The sequence below is a fragment of the Camelus bactrianus genome, chromosome 9, assembly GCF_048773025.1.
Source record: "Camelus bactrianus isolate YW-2024 breed Bactrian camel chromosome 9, ASM4877302v1, whole genome shotgun sequence".
NCBI classification, from domain to species: Eukaryota; Metazoa; Chordata; class Mammalia; order Artiodactyla; family Camelidae; genus Camelus; species Camelus bactrianus.
In genome coordinates, this window is record NC_133547.1 from 3,549,683 (window position 1) to 3,564,756 (window position 15,074).

Sequence of the window (15,074 nt, forward strand, 5' to 3'; positions counted from 1 at the left end):
GACCTCCTCCGCGAGGAAGGCGCTTCCAACCCTGGGGCAGTCATAATTACAAGTGTTACAAGATTGATTTGTAGCGTAATATGTTGTATAAATATCATGTTACATCTATAAGTATTCTATTTATATAATGTTATACTGTATATATATTATGTTACATGTTTGTAATCCTATGAATGCTATAATATTTATATAACAGAATATTAATACCTTTTATATATAGGTTACTAGAATATATATAACTACATATAGTTGTATTTATAATTTATAATTAAATGTAGAAATATTTATGCAACTATATTGTAATACAATATCCATAATATTAATATAATATAATATAATCATATATTATATAATACTATAATACAATATAATCATATAATATAATAATGTAATATATGATTATATTATAATATAATCATATATTAATATAATCATATAATATATAATATAATCATATATTATATATAATACTGATATTATATAGAACATTTATAATCATATATTGTATATAATACTGATTTAAAATTATACAGAATTTTTATATTAAGTATTATGTTAGAATTTTTATAATATAATGTTTTTATATTAAATATATATTATTTTATATTATAATACATGAATTAAATTTATAGCAAATATTAAAATATTATATATAATGTAAAACAACACATGTTTATATGTTTTACATTATATATAATATTCTAAATAATTGCATGTATAATTCATAATTAAATACAGAAGCATTTAAGAGAACCATGCTCACAATATTAATGCATTTGTATTCATAAGCCAGTACACATTTCATATTTTAAATGCTTTTAAATGCCTAATAAGAGACTTTGGCTTTTTGAGAGGGAAGGCATCAGCTTCAGCAATTCCTATGTAAGTGGAGAATTCACTTGAGCTGTGATTTTGGACTTGAAGTACGTACCTGGGTCTTCATAAGAGAGGAGGCTGGACCTTGGCTAAAGGACTTGGACACTTGACATCAGGATTTCATGCCCTGGTCACTGTTAGTTGTTGCTGACCAGCTTCTGTTCATAGTGATACATGTATTCTCTAAGATGATGGAAGCTCTCTCTCCAATGCTCCTTGTTATTTCTGGAGTCCTTCCTTCTTGGAATTTCCTTTCACACCTGTATTTCTACCAACAGTCTCATCAAGACCATCCTCAGAACACCTCCAGCCTCTTCCTAGTCCCCAAATCCAAAGCCACTCCACATTTTTAGGTGTTTGTCACAGCAGCATCCCACTTCCAGGTATGGACATGTGTATCAGTCTGCTAGGTCTGCGTAATAAAGTACTGTAGACCCCGGGCTTAAGCAATGGCCAGGGACAGTCTCACGGCTCTGGAGGCTGGAAGTCTGAGATCAAGGTGTCTGCAGGGCTGGTTCCTTTTGAGGGCTGTGAGGAAGCGTCTGCTCCAGGCCTCTCTCCTTGGCTCATAGATGGTCGCCTTCTTCCTGGGCCTCTTCACCTCGTCTCCCTCTGTCCACGTCAGTGTCCTAATCTCCTCTCCTTAGTCATTTTGGATTAGGGCACACACTAATGCAATGAAATGACCTCATTTTCACTTGATTAGCTCTGCAAAGACCCCATCTCCAAACAAGGTCACATTCTGAGGAACTGGGAGTTAGGACTCCATCATACACTTTCAGGAGGGACCCCGTTCAACCCAGAACAGTGTTTGTGCTCCCCACTGTTGAGTTTTCAGTCACTCTCTATTGGTTCATGGACATGTGACCCTGGGACTGACAAGCAGCATGTAGCAGGTTTCTGGAGAGCACCAGGAGTCACTTTTCTCTACCCCAGAATGCACAAATCACATCACAACAGACCCCAAATCAAAGTTGTTAAATTCCAAATCTTTAATCCCAAATCAGACCAGAGCAAGGTCAGACCCAGAGATTCTCCAACCCCCTCCTCCCCTATTTCCCCAGAAGAAGTCTCTCCCACAAGGGAATATATCCAAATCTGGGAAATGAATAGGTCCAACTCCCTCCCAAGACCCCCTGACTTCACCCTCCCCCTCCCTAGTTATCCCATCAGGTCCCTGCCAGCCTTCCCTGGGGACCCTCGTTTGCAAAAGTCCTCTCCCCAACCCATCCCCAAGCAACCCAGATTCAGGCACCAAGGAAAACATATTTACAAAGGGAAAAGATGCGGGCATGAGGGGCAGGTGTGTGCAAACAGCATGGGTCCCAGAGCTAGGAGAACAGTTTCTCTAGGATGTGGGGCAAAAGATTTCGAGGGGTACAATGGAGAAAGGGGAAGGTTTTGGAAGGAGCCTAGAGAAAGTGTGACCATGGCGCTAGGTGGCCCTGTGTCCTGACTTGGGACAGAGGGAGCCCCAGGGCCAGGGAGGCAAGGTGAGCAGGAGAAAGCAGCCACCCCCCAGGATCAGGACCAGGCCGGCCCCCACCCCACAGCCCAGAGACCAGGAGTATTCATAGCTCAGGGCCGGGGCCGGGGGAGGCTCAGGGCTCACTCTCTGCAACAAGGCTTGTACGGAATGCCGAAACACCTCCAGGCTGACCAGAAGCAGCAGACCTGTGGGAAGAGGAGGACAGATGTGACACTCAGGCCCCTGGGGTCCCCCACTTACATCTGAGCCTCTCCCCTAATAGACCCCATCACATTCTTACTCAAACAAGAAACCTAGGGGGGCCCCAGAACTCTCTGAATGATTCCTTACCAAGCACCTACCATAGAACAGGCACAGTTTTGGAAGCTGGAGAGAAAGAAGAAACAAGACACAAATTCACAGAGACAGCAAGTAGAAGGGTGGGGGCTGGGGGAGGGGGTAGGGGAGGGGGAGGGGAAATGGGAGCATTGGTGTTTAATGGGGACGGAATTTCAATTGGGGAAGATGTAGATGTTCTGGAGACAGACGGTGGGGATGGCTGCACAAGTGTGAATGTCCTTAATGCCACAGAACTGGACACTTTGGACTGGTTCAAATGGTAAGTTTCATGTTATATGTATTTTGCTGCTTTAAAAAAGGAAAAACCAGGCAGGAAGGGGTAAAACAGGAGTTCGAGATTTGTAACTACTAATGACTATATATAAAATAGATAAACAACAAGTTTCTACTGTATAGTACAGGCAACTCTATTCAACATCTTGCAGTAAACTACAATGGAAAAGAATATGAAAAGGAAAATATGCATGTGCATGTGTGACTGAAACATGATGCTCTCCACCAGAAATTGACATAACATTGCAAACTGACTGTACTTCAATTTAGAAAAGAAAAGAAAAAAGAAAAAAGCAAACCTAGGAATCAAGAACCACAAAGTCAAATTAAGACTCCATCAAGACTTTTGTACAGAGCAATGATGGAATCTATAATAGTTGAAACCATAGAAACAGAGAATAGAATGGTGGTTGTCAGGGACTGAGGGGAGGGGAAAAAGGGGGGATACTGGTCAAAGGGCACAAACTTCCAGTTATAAGATAATAAATTCTGGAGCTAGAACATAGAACATGGTGACTATAGTTAATAATACTGTTTGTTTGTGTGTATGTGTGTGTGTGTGTGTGTGTGTGTGTGTGTTTTAGCTTTAAGAGTAGATCTTAAATGTTCTCACTACAAAAGAGAAAGATAAATCTGTGAGGTGATGAATATGCTAATTTTGATTGTGGTGATCATTTCACGACGTATAGCGAAGCATCAAGTTGTATACTTTATATAAATTGTGTGTGTGTGCATACATACCCACACACACACACACAATTTCTACTTGTCATTCATGCCCCGATAAAGTTGAAAAGAAGAAAAGAGAGACGGTGGATCACACAACGAAAAGAAAAGCACTCAAGTAGTTGTAATGCAATTTGATTAAAGAGAAAAAAAAAAAAAAAGGAAGGAACAAGACAGACCAAGACCCTAACCTCCTGGAGCCTATGTCCTACTTGGAGGAGACAGATGGTAAACAAATAAACCAAGGCTTGCAATACTCAAATGCTTCCAGGAGACAAGGAGAAAGTACAAATAAAATGAGCAGCAGGTGTGGCGGGGACAGTGCCAAAGAGTTGCCCAAATTCAGCTTCAGCCAGCTGCAGCCCGTCAGAAACTTAATTGACCAGATCTTCTGATTCGTCAAGAATAGCTAGAATGTTTAAAAACGATGATGATTTTTATGGGAATTTGCTCCAGCCTATAAATGTTGGCTCAGACACGTCTTTACACACTGTCTGCCAAACCAAGTACATTTACGGGTCATCTAGGGCCTGGGGGTGGCCAGGGTGTAACTTCCAAAGTAAACACATGAGCAGACAGGATAACTTCGGACCGTGATGCGTGCTAGGAAGGAGATAAACACAGGGTGATGGGAAGGGGTGTGGCATCCAGGGGCAGAGCTGGGACTTTCGATGGTGTCATCAGAAAAAGCCATCTGAGCTGAGACCCAAAGGATGAGAAGAAGACAGCTGTGCACAAAACTCAGCGAGGGCTGTTTCGGGCAGAAGGGACAGCCGGTGCGAAGGCTTTGTGGTAGGATGGAGGACAGTGTGTCTGAGGGGAAAGAGATCAGCAAAGAAGGTGGGGGAGGGGAGAGTAGTGGGCAGGGAAAGCGCAGAGGGCAGGGGTCAGATCATGCAGGACAATCTGGTGGTCACGCAGGTGTTGTGGGTCCTGCCTGCCTCCCCTCTCAGACCCTAGGGTCTGGCCCCAGGCTCAATCTCTGACCTTACTTCCTCCCTGCACTCTCAGTTCCCCCATGGTTTTATTTTATTTTATTTTATTTTATCCAGAGGGAGTCTTAATTCAAAAAGACACCCCCATGATTTTAAATCACAGGCTTGGAGGAGGGAGGGTATATGTCAGTGGTAGAGCACATGCTTAGCATGCACAACGTCCTGGGTTCAATCCCCAGTACCTCCATTAAAATAAATAAGTAAATAAACCTAATTGCCTCCCTCCCCCGAAAAAATTAATAAATAAAAAAGAAAAAAATCAGAGGCCTGGAGAATATAGCCTGGAGTCTCTGTACTGCATCTCAGTGGTCTCTCGGTGAGCCCTCTTTGACCCCACGCAGCTCAGCATTAGGGCACTGGGGTTGGAAGAGCATCTAGACAAGGAAGCGGCATCACCCAGTCCCCCTTCATTCCATTGCTAATCCATGCATCATCTCATTCATTCACTGGATCTTAACAGAGCTCTCATTATAAAATACATATATAATACACAAAAAGTGAGACTTATGAAGGCCCTGTCCTCCTGGGGCTCCATCTCGAAAGTGGGGATGGATAAAAACATAGACATTTTATGGAGAGAAACAATATAACCTCAACATGTCCCTTTATGCATGGAGATTTCAAAAACCAAATCTGCCCCAGTCCCTGATAGCCAATAATTAGGACAGTAATTACAGCATCAAATCTATCCTTCACTTTATTGGTACAGTTTGAGGAACACTGTTGTGCCTGAGACTTTCATAAAACACTTTTATATCCACACCTTCATGGCACCCCCAGGAATATTGCAGGCTTGAGGTCAATAATATTACCAGCACCGAATTCCTATTAAGCTATAAATCCCATGAGAACAGGGACCATCTTAATCTTGCTCATCATTCTATCCTCAGTGGTACCTAGCACAGCATCCAGCACGTACTAGGTATTAAACAAATACTTGTTGAATGGATGGATGGATGAGCAGATGGATAAATAGATGGATGGAGGGGGGAAGGGAGGAAGAGGAGAATGGAAGCAGAAGGAAGGAAGAGAAGGCAGTGGGGAGGGAGGGAACTGACAGATCAGTGGAAAGATAGATGGATGGACAGGATGGATACTTGATAAATACTTGGATGAGTGAGTTCATAGGTATGAGGAGATTTAAGCTCAGAGATGGAAAATGATTTCCCCACAATTACACATCTCTTAAGAATTTGGGACTCCACCCCAGATCCTTGGGTTCCCTGTTGATGTCCTGGTCTGTCTATCCTCCTCACTCTCCATGCTCCAGTCACACTCGCTTTCTTTCAGGACCTCATATTCACCAAACTCTAGTTTGATTGCCCATACTTGACATTTTAAGTGTCACCTCCACAGAGAGACCCTCTTAACTGCTTGAAATCAAGCGCCTTCTTTAGGCACTCCAGCAGAACTCTACATTTCCTTCACAGCACTTGCTGCAGTTTGTAATTGTGTGATGATTTGTGTCATTTCTTTGTCCTTAACTAGCCGATAGTCTCCTTAAGGGCAGCAGTCTTTCTGTCTTGTACGTGCTTACAATATTATACACACACATATGTATAGTGTAATATGTCTGTGTACCAATGAGTTAAATGAACTAATGAATAAATGAAGGAAAGGAAAAAGAATGACTGCACTTCCCCTTTTATGTGGGGACATCTCTAAGGCAACAGAACAATAATAAGAAGGTGATTATTTCTGATTTCTAGCCGTGTGTGCTCTTAAACACTCATCATGTCTTCTTGGCCTCATCTTGCACCAAACCTCTGCTTCATTTGTTAATTAAGGCTACCGTGTACATTTGTGCAAGCTTTGCCCTGCTTTACTCTCTGATCTTCATTTTGTTCCTTGAACTTGCCAAGTCTTTTATAGGCTTCATACACTTTATTCTACCACCACTATTTCCATATCACCAGCATCACAACCGCCATCACAACCACCACCATCACCACCCCCATCACTGCTGCCACAACAAATGTCACAAACATTGCCACTGCTACTCTTAACATCATAATTTGGGTAATTCCTGTTCCTCCTTCAATTATCAGCTTAAATACCACTTTCTCAGGAAGTTTCTCTAACATGCCCACCACCTTTATATGCTTTATCATAACTCTCCTCACAATTATAGCTGAATTATTATATGTATAATTGTTGGTTACTGTCTATCTCTGCTAGAACCTAGGCTTTATGAAGGCAGACACATTGTCTATCTTATTAACCTTATATCTCCAATCCTTAGCTCAGTGCCTGGAACATAGTAGGTGCCCAGTAGGTACACAAAGAATAAATAAATGAGGATTATATAAATAATGACCTTTCTATCCATCTTAGAAAACATTTGATCCAATGAGGGCTACATGTCACAAGATGCAGAATTTTTTTGGACCCTCAACTCCAAAAATGCAACAGTTCTTGCAGACCCCAGGTCCAAATCTAAATGAGTGTTTGGAGACTCTTTAATTCCCAGCCAACAACGGGGCTTGGAACTGTGTCATATTTCCGCCTTCTATAGTCCTTGTCTTTCCAGCATGCAACAGTGCTTGGAGATCTCCCTCAACCTCCCAGCATGCAACAGTGCTTGGGGAACCTCAGGCTCAAATCTAAAAAAGTGTTTGGAGATTTCCCTCCCCTAGTTCCCAGTCAACAACATGAATTAGAACACTCTCATCTTTGAGACTTCAATAACCCTCAAATGTCCTCCAGTTCCCAGAACACAACGGTGCTTGGAGACTCAACCTCCCAGCATGCAACTGTGCTTGGAGACCTCCCTCAACCTCCCAGCATGCAACAGTGCTTGGAGCCCCGACCTCCCAGCATGCACTGCCCTCAGTCTCCAGGATCTCAACCCTCACCTGAGAGGCCAAAGCAGACAGCTCCGACCCGGAGCAGGAACTCTGCACCTTTGCTGAGCACCATGATGACACAGAGGCACCCCAGGGCCATGACTGCCAGGCCTAGCACTGCTATCACCGCAGCTGCCACGTTCACCTCTGTGAAGAGGAGGGGGAGGAGGGGAAGTAGTGAGCACACGACGTAGGGAGTGGGGAGGACTCCTGTATGGGGAACCAGAGCCAGGGAGATGGAAGATTCAGGACTGGAGAAGAATTTTCAAGTGGAAGATCATCTAGTCCAATATTTTACTTACACTGTTGGAAAAAAACTAAGACTCAGAGAGGGTCAGTTACTGTCCTAAGGTCACAGGGCAAATGGACAGAAGCAGACTTAGAAAGAGATGGGAACTACCAGTTGTTACTTATGATCTGGTCACCACTTGTTTACACATGAGGAAACTGAGGCAGTGGGTGTGGGGGAGACAGCAAAGAAGGTGATATGTTACAGTGGAATGATGCAAGTTGGAATTTTCCTCAGATACTTCCTAAATGAAATGTTCTGGTAAAGGCACTGAACCTCTGTGAGCCTCAGTTTCTTCCTCTAGAAAGTCAGGATAGAAATCCCTATTTGATTGGGCCATTGTGAGGATTAGAAGTCACACGTCAGGTGCCCAGCACAGCATGTGGCAACAGGCAATTGCCCCACAGGTGTGCCCTGTGATTACTTCACTGTCCCAGAGGAGCACAGGGACTTGCCCATGCTCACTCGGCACCAAGACAAGAGATGAAGGGGGTGGAGAGGGCAAGGAACCATTGTTTATTGAGGACCTGCTATGTGCCAGGCTCCACAACTCATTAAATGCTTTAGCTGCATCATCTCATTAAATCCTTACAAAGACCACAATTCCTGGGGATATTGACATACTGACCATCATTTCTTTACTGGTGGGGACACTGAGGTACTGGGGTGACGGTGAGACTGTGGTTAGAGTAGAAAGGGTGCAGTCTTAAAAGTTTCATTGTCCGGTATGGTAGCCACTAGCCACAGATGGTCTTTTAATTTTAAATGGACTTAAATTGCACAAAATTAAAAACTCAGGTTCTCAGTGAGAAACTGCCACATCCAGCCAATGGCTACCATCCTGGTCAGTGCAAATATAGAACATTTCCACCTTTATGGAAGATTCTATAGGATTTCACTTCTTTAAGAGTCAGAATTATTCAGGTTTGAATCCTGCCCCTGCCTCTGCCACTTCCTGGGAAAATAAATTAAACCACTTATGGACTTCTGTTTTTTCATCTGAAAGCTTAAGATAAAGTCCCTGCCCTGCAGGGTCATGGCAAGGACTGGAGCTTTCATAAATGAAACACCCAGCACTGTGCGCAGCCCGTGGTCATGTACATTTGTGAGATGTTAACATACTCTCCACAGAGAGGGGCTGTGACTTGCCCAGACTAACACACAACATGGCAAAGGCAGAGCTGAGGCAGGAACATTGGACACAGGGCTCTGGAGAACTACCTCTCCCCAAAGATGAGATCTCTCAGGATTTAGGAGCTAAGCCCATCCTGGGGCAAAGCGAAAAAGGAGACAAGGCTATTAAGAACTCCTCTGGGACCAACAGATACAAACTGCTGTACATAAAATAGATAAGCGACGAGGACCTACTGTACAGCACAGGGAATTATATTCAATACCTTATAATAACCTATAATGGAAATAATCTGAAAAAAATAACTGGAGAACTTTGCTGTACACCCAAAACTAACACAATATTGTAAATCGACTATCCTTCAATTGGAAAGAAAGAAAGAAAGGAAGAAAGAAGGAAAGAAAGAAAGAAAGAGAGAAAGAAAGAAAGAAAAAGAAAGAAAGAAAAAAGAAAGAAAGAAAGGAAGGAAGGAAAGGAGGGAGGGAAGGAAGGAAGGAAGGAAGGAAGGAAGAAAGGAAGGAAGGAAGGAAGGAAGGAAGGAAGGAAGGAAGGAAAAAGAACCTCTCTGGTGTAGTCAGCATATCCCCTCCACCGAGAGAAAAGTTCTTACCTTTCTTTGTGGTTCTCTGGAAGACGTGTGCATTCTCTCCCGTGGTGAAGAATTTAAAATAAGTGCAGTTTGCTTCTGTAGGAGCAGGAGAGAGAAAAAGAGAGGTAATGACGTGGAGGTCCCTAGTGTAAGCCCAGGGCTGGACATCTAACATAGCTCACGATAACCTAGAAATATGACATTAGCAGCCCTGATATACAGAGAAGAGAAATGATGCTCAGAGAAGTAAAACCACCTGTATCACACAGCTGTCCAGGAGCTGGGATTCCAGTCCAGAGCTGGGAGGTCCAGATCTGTGGCCTTGAGTGGGCTACTGACCTCTCTGAGCTTCTGATTCTTCCTCTATAAAATAAGATAATAGTCTCGTTTCTGGCTCTGTCATAAGGGTATGTTGAGGGTCAGGTGGAGTTAGAAATGGATAATCGCTTTCTTCACCAAAGTATGCCAAGATCCAGGCAGCAGAAGGCTAGCAGACTGAGGAGAGAGTCTTACTTATCTCAGAAAGGATTTCTGTCCAGGATACACAAAAAACTCCTGCAGATCAGCAAGAAAAGAGAGATAACCCAATTGGAAAAAAAAAATGGGCAAAGGATATGAATAGTCAATTCATAGAAGAGGAAGCCTGGATTACTCACAAGTACATGAAGAGATGCTCAGTCTCACCAGGGATCACAGAAATGCAACTTAAATCAGCAGGGAGATGCCACTTCAAGGCAATTAGATTGGCAAATACTAAAAGGATACGACCAAACATGGGAAGGATAAGAGGAAACAGCTGGGAGTGCGAACTGGTACTAGTCTTTCTGGAAAGCACTCTGACATACTTTATGAAATGAAGTATGTATATAGGTGATAACCCAATCATTTCACTTCTGGGTATACGTCTCCCCATCCATATGCGGGGATACATATGTGCTTGTTCATTGCAGTACTGACTATAATTAACAAGGAGTTGGAATCAACCTGGCTGTCCGTTTCTCTGGGAACCGGCAAGTGAATGAGTTAGGCGCATCCCATGCAAGTCCCTGCAGCATAGAGCAGCCACAAACTAGGATACTGGAAAGAAGCATGGAGAAAGCTGAGAAACATACAGCGTGGAGCAAAAATTTAAAAATAAAAAAAAAAAACTATAGCATGATGTCATTTATGTAAATTAAAATACATATATATAAAATAACACTACATATTTCCAAGTTAAAAAATATATCCATGGATGCATATCAAACACATTATAGAGATGAGTTAGGGAGGAATGAAAAAAAAGAATAAGATTGTAAAATAAAGCACAAGAAGGATCTTGCAAAGGCTGGTAATGATTTTGTGACACACACTGAAGAGTATGATTCATCCAACTTTGTGTACTTGAGGCTCAAGAAACCCTAAGCTAAAAGAAAAAAAAAAAAACGCGCTTTCTAAATTGCATTTTGAAGCCAGCAGTTCCCACAGAATTCATCTAGTCCAACTTTCACACTTTTCAGGTGGGAAAACTGAGGCATGAAAAGAGAGGAAACAGGTTGAGATTAAGAGGGGTAAAAGAAATAGGAGAAAGGTCAGGTGGTCTGGGGAAGTGCAAAGGAACTTTCCAAATTGAAAGGGGATGCAGAGGGACAAGAGATAAACTCGAGTCAGGTGCGGTGGTGTGGGACACTCCACCTGGTACTCTGAGGGAAGGAGAAGGGGGTGAGATGCCCCGGCACGAGCAGTGGGAAGTCTGAGTCCTGATCCTGCAGCAGCAAGAAGTAAAGGATGCTTCATGCAGCAGAGCAAAGGGCGAGGATGCTCTCTGTAGCAGCCAGCTGGGGGAGACACGGTCTTCATCCTCGAGGGAAATGGGAAGTCCCAGAGAGAGAGTAAGAAGGTGTGGTACATCTTTCTGAGGGAGTTGGGGGTGTCTGGCATCCCATTTTGGCTACTAATGATTTAGGACACCTTGTCTCTGATTGCAGAGGTTGAAAAGAGTAGGATATGGGTCACCCCTCTTGTAGTCCTTTGGGATGTTTTTTGATGTGCAGTGGGATGTGCAGGTTATTTCTGAGATACTGAAATTTGTGAGATGTCCTGTGAAGGGTCGGCGTTGTGGGATGATGGTGATGGTCCTATAAGGAGACTGCATCCTTTTCTGACCAATAGAGAGACAACAAGGGATATGAGGGACCCCACATTGTGCAGTTAGGAGGGGTGGGGCCATTCCAGTGCAGCGAGGACCCCTGGAACATATTTATGGAGTGAGATGCAATATAGCATAGTTGTTAAGAAGAGAGAAGACCAGGGTTCAAACCCCGTATGACTAGCCGGGGCGCAGAGACTGAGCCGCTCAACATCTCTTGCTCCTCGTTTTGGGGACGATAGTAACTACTCACAGGGTTGCTATGAGGATTGATGCGTTGATGCAGGTGAAGTACTTAGAACAGAGTCGCCCACTATGTAAACATCTAATATTCTTTATTACCAGAGCACCCCATTTCTCTAAACCTCGGGAGCTTCCTGCCTGAGGCTCTGAGGTGTGTGAACTAACCCATCTGCAGACTGAGTGGGTGGCTGCCTCACATAACAAGGGTGCCTGGCACCCTGCCTTGCTATCGAGGGCCCAGACCATCCTCTTTTGGGACCACATCTGGACAAGGGAAGGAGGCGGGAAATCCCATCTGGACACCAGAGGGGTGAGAGACCTTCCCTGAGGGATACTGAGATTATAGGACATCACTTGGAGAGTGAAGTTTGGAGATGCTGTAGGGGAGTCTGAGCACATGGCATCCTGAACGAGCCCTGCGGGGGTGTTAGAGAGTTTCCTTGGGTCAGTAGAGGTGGAGTGAGATCCTGTTCCCACTCCCAAGGGGTATAGGATGTCCCACTGGTGTCAGTCTGGGGCATGGCATGCCCTGCCAGGGAGAGCGAGAGACACGGGATAGCCCTCCGGCATGCGTAGGGGTGAGAGCCACCCTGTGGGAAAGTGAGGGGTGTGGGGGTGCCTGTATGAGAAGATGAGAAGGGCTGGCATGTCTAGTCTGGGAATTTGAGGTGAAGCGAATAGGAAATGGCCATTTCCTGTAAGCACAAGGTCTGCCCGGGGATGTTGGGAGGTGTTCGGTGAGAGCTCTGCTTGGTGGGATCAGGAGGAGGGGAGTGGCAGAGATTCTACTTTGGGGTGGGGGTCAAGGCGGGCTGTCTCCCCAGGGCCCCCGGGCTGGACGTGCAGGCTGTCTCCAGTGTGAGAGGAGCAAGCTGACACCAGGAACCCAGACTCTTCCTCTAAGGGTGCAGGGGGTGCGGGCTGTCTGAGGGCACCAGCTGCGTCTGATGTCGCAGGCTGGGTCTCTGGGCACAAGGTTTCTCCAGGGACACACAGGCTGGTCTGGGGACATAGAAATGTCTGGGATCACAGCCTGTGCTGGAAGTATAGGAGCTCTGGACATCATAGGATGGTCTGGGGGCACACGCTGGTCTGGGGGTACCTGCTGGTCTAAGTGTGCAGCCTGGTCTCGGGGCACAGGCTAGTCTGGGGGTACAGACTCTCTGCCCCATTTGTGTCCGGGGCAAAGGTCGTCCCGGGAGCACAGGGTGATGTGGGTACGGCTCACTCTGAGGGTGCAGTCTCTCTCTCCTTGGGGTTCAGGCTCTCTCCGGGGCACGGTGTTGCCAGACACGGGCCCCCCTGCTGTCTGCGGGGTACCAGCCCTGGGCGGGGGTGCAGCCTCTCACCTCCGGGCAGCCCTGCGGGGCCGCAGGTGTCTCTGCCAGGGGGCACGTCCGCCTGCCACAGTCGCTTGGTGCACAGCTTCCACAGCCCCAGGTGGGCGGCGTCACAGACGGCGCTGCCGTTGTCCCTGTAGGTGTTGAGCTCCACCCAGAACTCGGTGCCCACGGCCAGCACGGCCAGCGTGGCGCCCACGGAGGTCAGCAGCAGCACCAGCTTGATCTTGCCCTCGCGCTCCGGGGTCATCTGGGACCTCTGCAGGCCGCGAGCCCGCCGCCGGCCCGCCGCCGCCGCCCGCCGCCGGTCCTCCTCTTGCATGAAGAAGTTGGACCACATCATCATCCTGGTTGCGGGCAGCGGGGCTCGGGTGCAAAGGAGGCAGAGCTGAGGCCGGCTTTCGGGGTTGGGGAGGGAGAGGGAAGCTCCTGGGGTCTTGAAGGGTGTGAGGGGCTCAGTTTTCGCTGCTTTGTGAAAGGAAAGATCTGAGCCCTCTCTGGAACCTCAGATGGGGAAGAGGAAGTCACCTCTAGGGCTTAGCAGAGGGAAAACTAGACCCTCAAGCTGGAAACTCTCAGAGGTTCAGAGGAGGGCCTGGGGGTACCACAAGCAGCTCAGCAAAGATGGAACCAGAGAAAAAGCAAAGTCCTCCCAGACTCAGAGCTGGAAACTGGGTGCCCAGGAGGGGTTCCCGAGAGCTCCAGAGGAAGGAGAACTGAGTGTCAGCTGAAGCTCTGGGGGCTGCTCTGGGGTGCCCACTGGGAGGAATCACCCAAGGGAAACCGTTTCCTGGGGAAGGATCTGAGCTCCCCTCTAGGGCTCAGAGTTTGGGGTACCAGGAAAGGGATCTGAGGTCTCTGTGTGCTTGAGAGAAGGTGCTTCCTGGCTTCTCTGCGCTCAGAGTCTAGGGAAGGAGGAGCTGGGTCCCCTCTGGGGTTCAGAAGAGAAAAGACTGGGGTGGGGTGGTTCTGAAGGGGAGATCAGAATTACTTCTGGGTCTCAGAGAGGCAGTTGGTCTCCCCCCAGCTCTCACAGGGGGAGATCAGCAGAGCTCTAGCTGGGGTTCAGAGAAGGGGGCTGGGGGCCTGTGGAATTCAGGAAGAGGGGATGGGATTTCTCCCCGGCCATTCAAAGAGGAGAGCTCAGAGAAGCGCTGCCCTGCGGCTGAGAGAGGGGACCAGTGGCTGAGAGACACAGTGGCGTCCAGAGAAGGCGGCTGCGGGACACCGCCAGGGCTCAGGAGGGGGACCTGGGGTCCCCACTGGGGCTCAGGTGAAGGGGCTGCGGTCCAGACTGCGGCTCAGGAAATGGGGACAAAGTCCCCCCGCGGTTCAAAGGACAAGTGGGACCCGGAAGGACTCTGTGTCCCTTTGGGACCGCTCGGCTCCCCCTCCCCCCGGCTCCCAGGGCCTGCTGGGCCGGGATGGCTCCAGGCTCAGCTCCAGGCCAGGCGCCTCCCTCAGGCCTCCCACTCCCGCCTCCTGGGCCGGGACCCCTCTCCCTCTCCTGCCTCGGCGCCGCGGCGACCCCAGCTCCGCGATGCCTCCGGACCGTCGGGTCTGCACGCCGCCGCCCGCTCGGCCCGCCGCTCGGCCCGCGCCCCGCCTCGGCCCCATCCGCCCACCCCCTTCGCCCTCGCCGGCTATTTCGGGCTTGACCCGTAAATAACACCCGCACCTGTCGCCGGCGCCTGTCGCCATAGGGATCCCGGGTATTTTAAGGGGACGAGGGGCGGGGAGGAGGAAGGCTGCCCGGGGAGGAGGGGCTGGGGGCCGGGTCCTGACTTCTACTTCCTTAAGGGGCAAAGG

General features: G+C 47.1%; 1 protein-coding gene across 1 annotated transcript; it reads right to left on the reverse strand.

Moving 5' to 3' along the window:
* Nucleotides 1–782: 782 nt before the first annotated feature.
* CACNG6 (calcium voltage-gated channel auxiliary subunit gamma 6) lies at nucleotides 783–14,880 on the reverse strand. The gene is made up of 4 exons (XM_010962054.3): nucleotides 13,275–14,880; nucleotides 9,576–9,650; nucleotides 7,554–7,691; nucleotides 783–2,550 (listed from the first exon to the last, which is right to left on the reverse strand). Exons 1-4 carry the CDS (start codon nucleotides 13,609–13,611, stop codon nucleotides 2,312–2,314), a joined length of 789 nt encoding a protein of 262 aa, XP_010960356.2. The 5' UTR covers nucleotides 13,612–14,880; the 3' UTR covers nucleotides 783–2,311.
* Nucleotides 14,881–15,074: the final 194 nt, after the last annotated feature.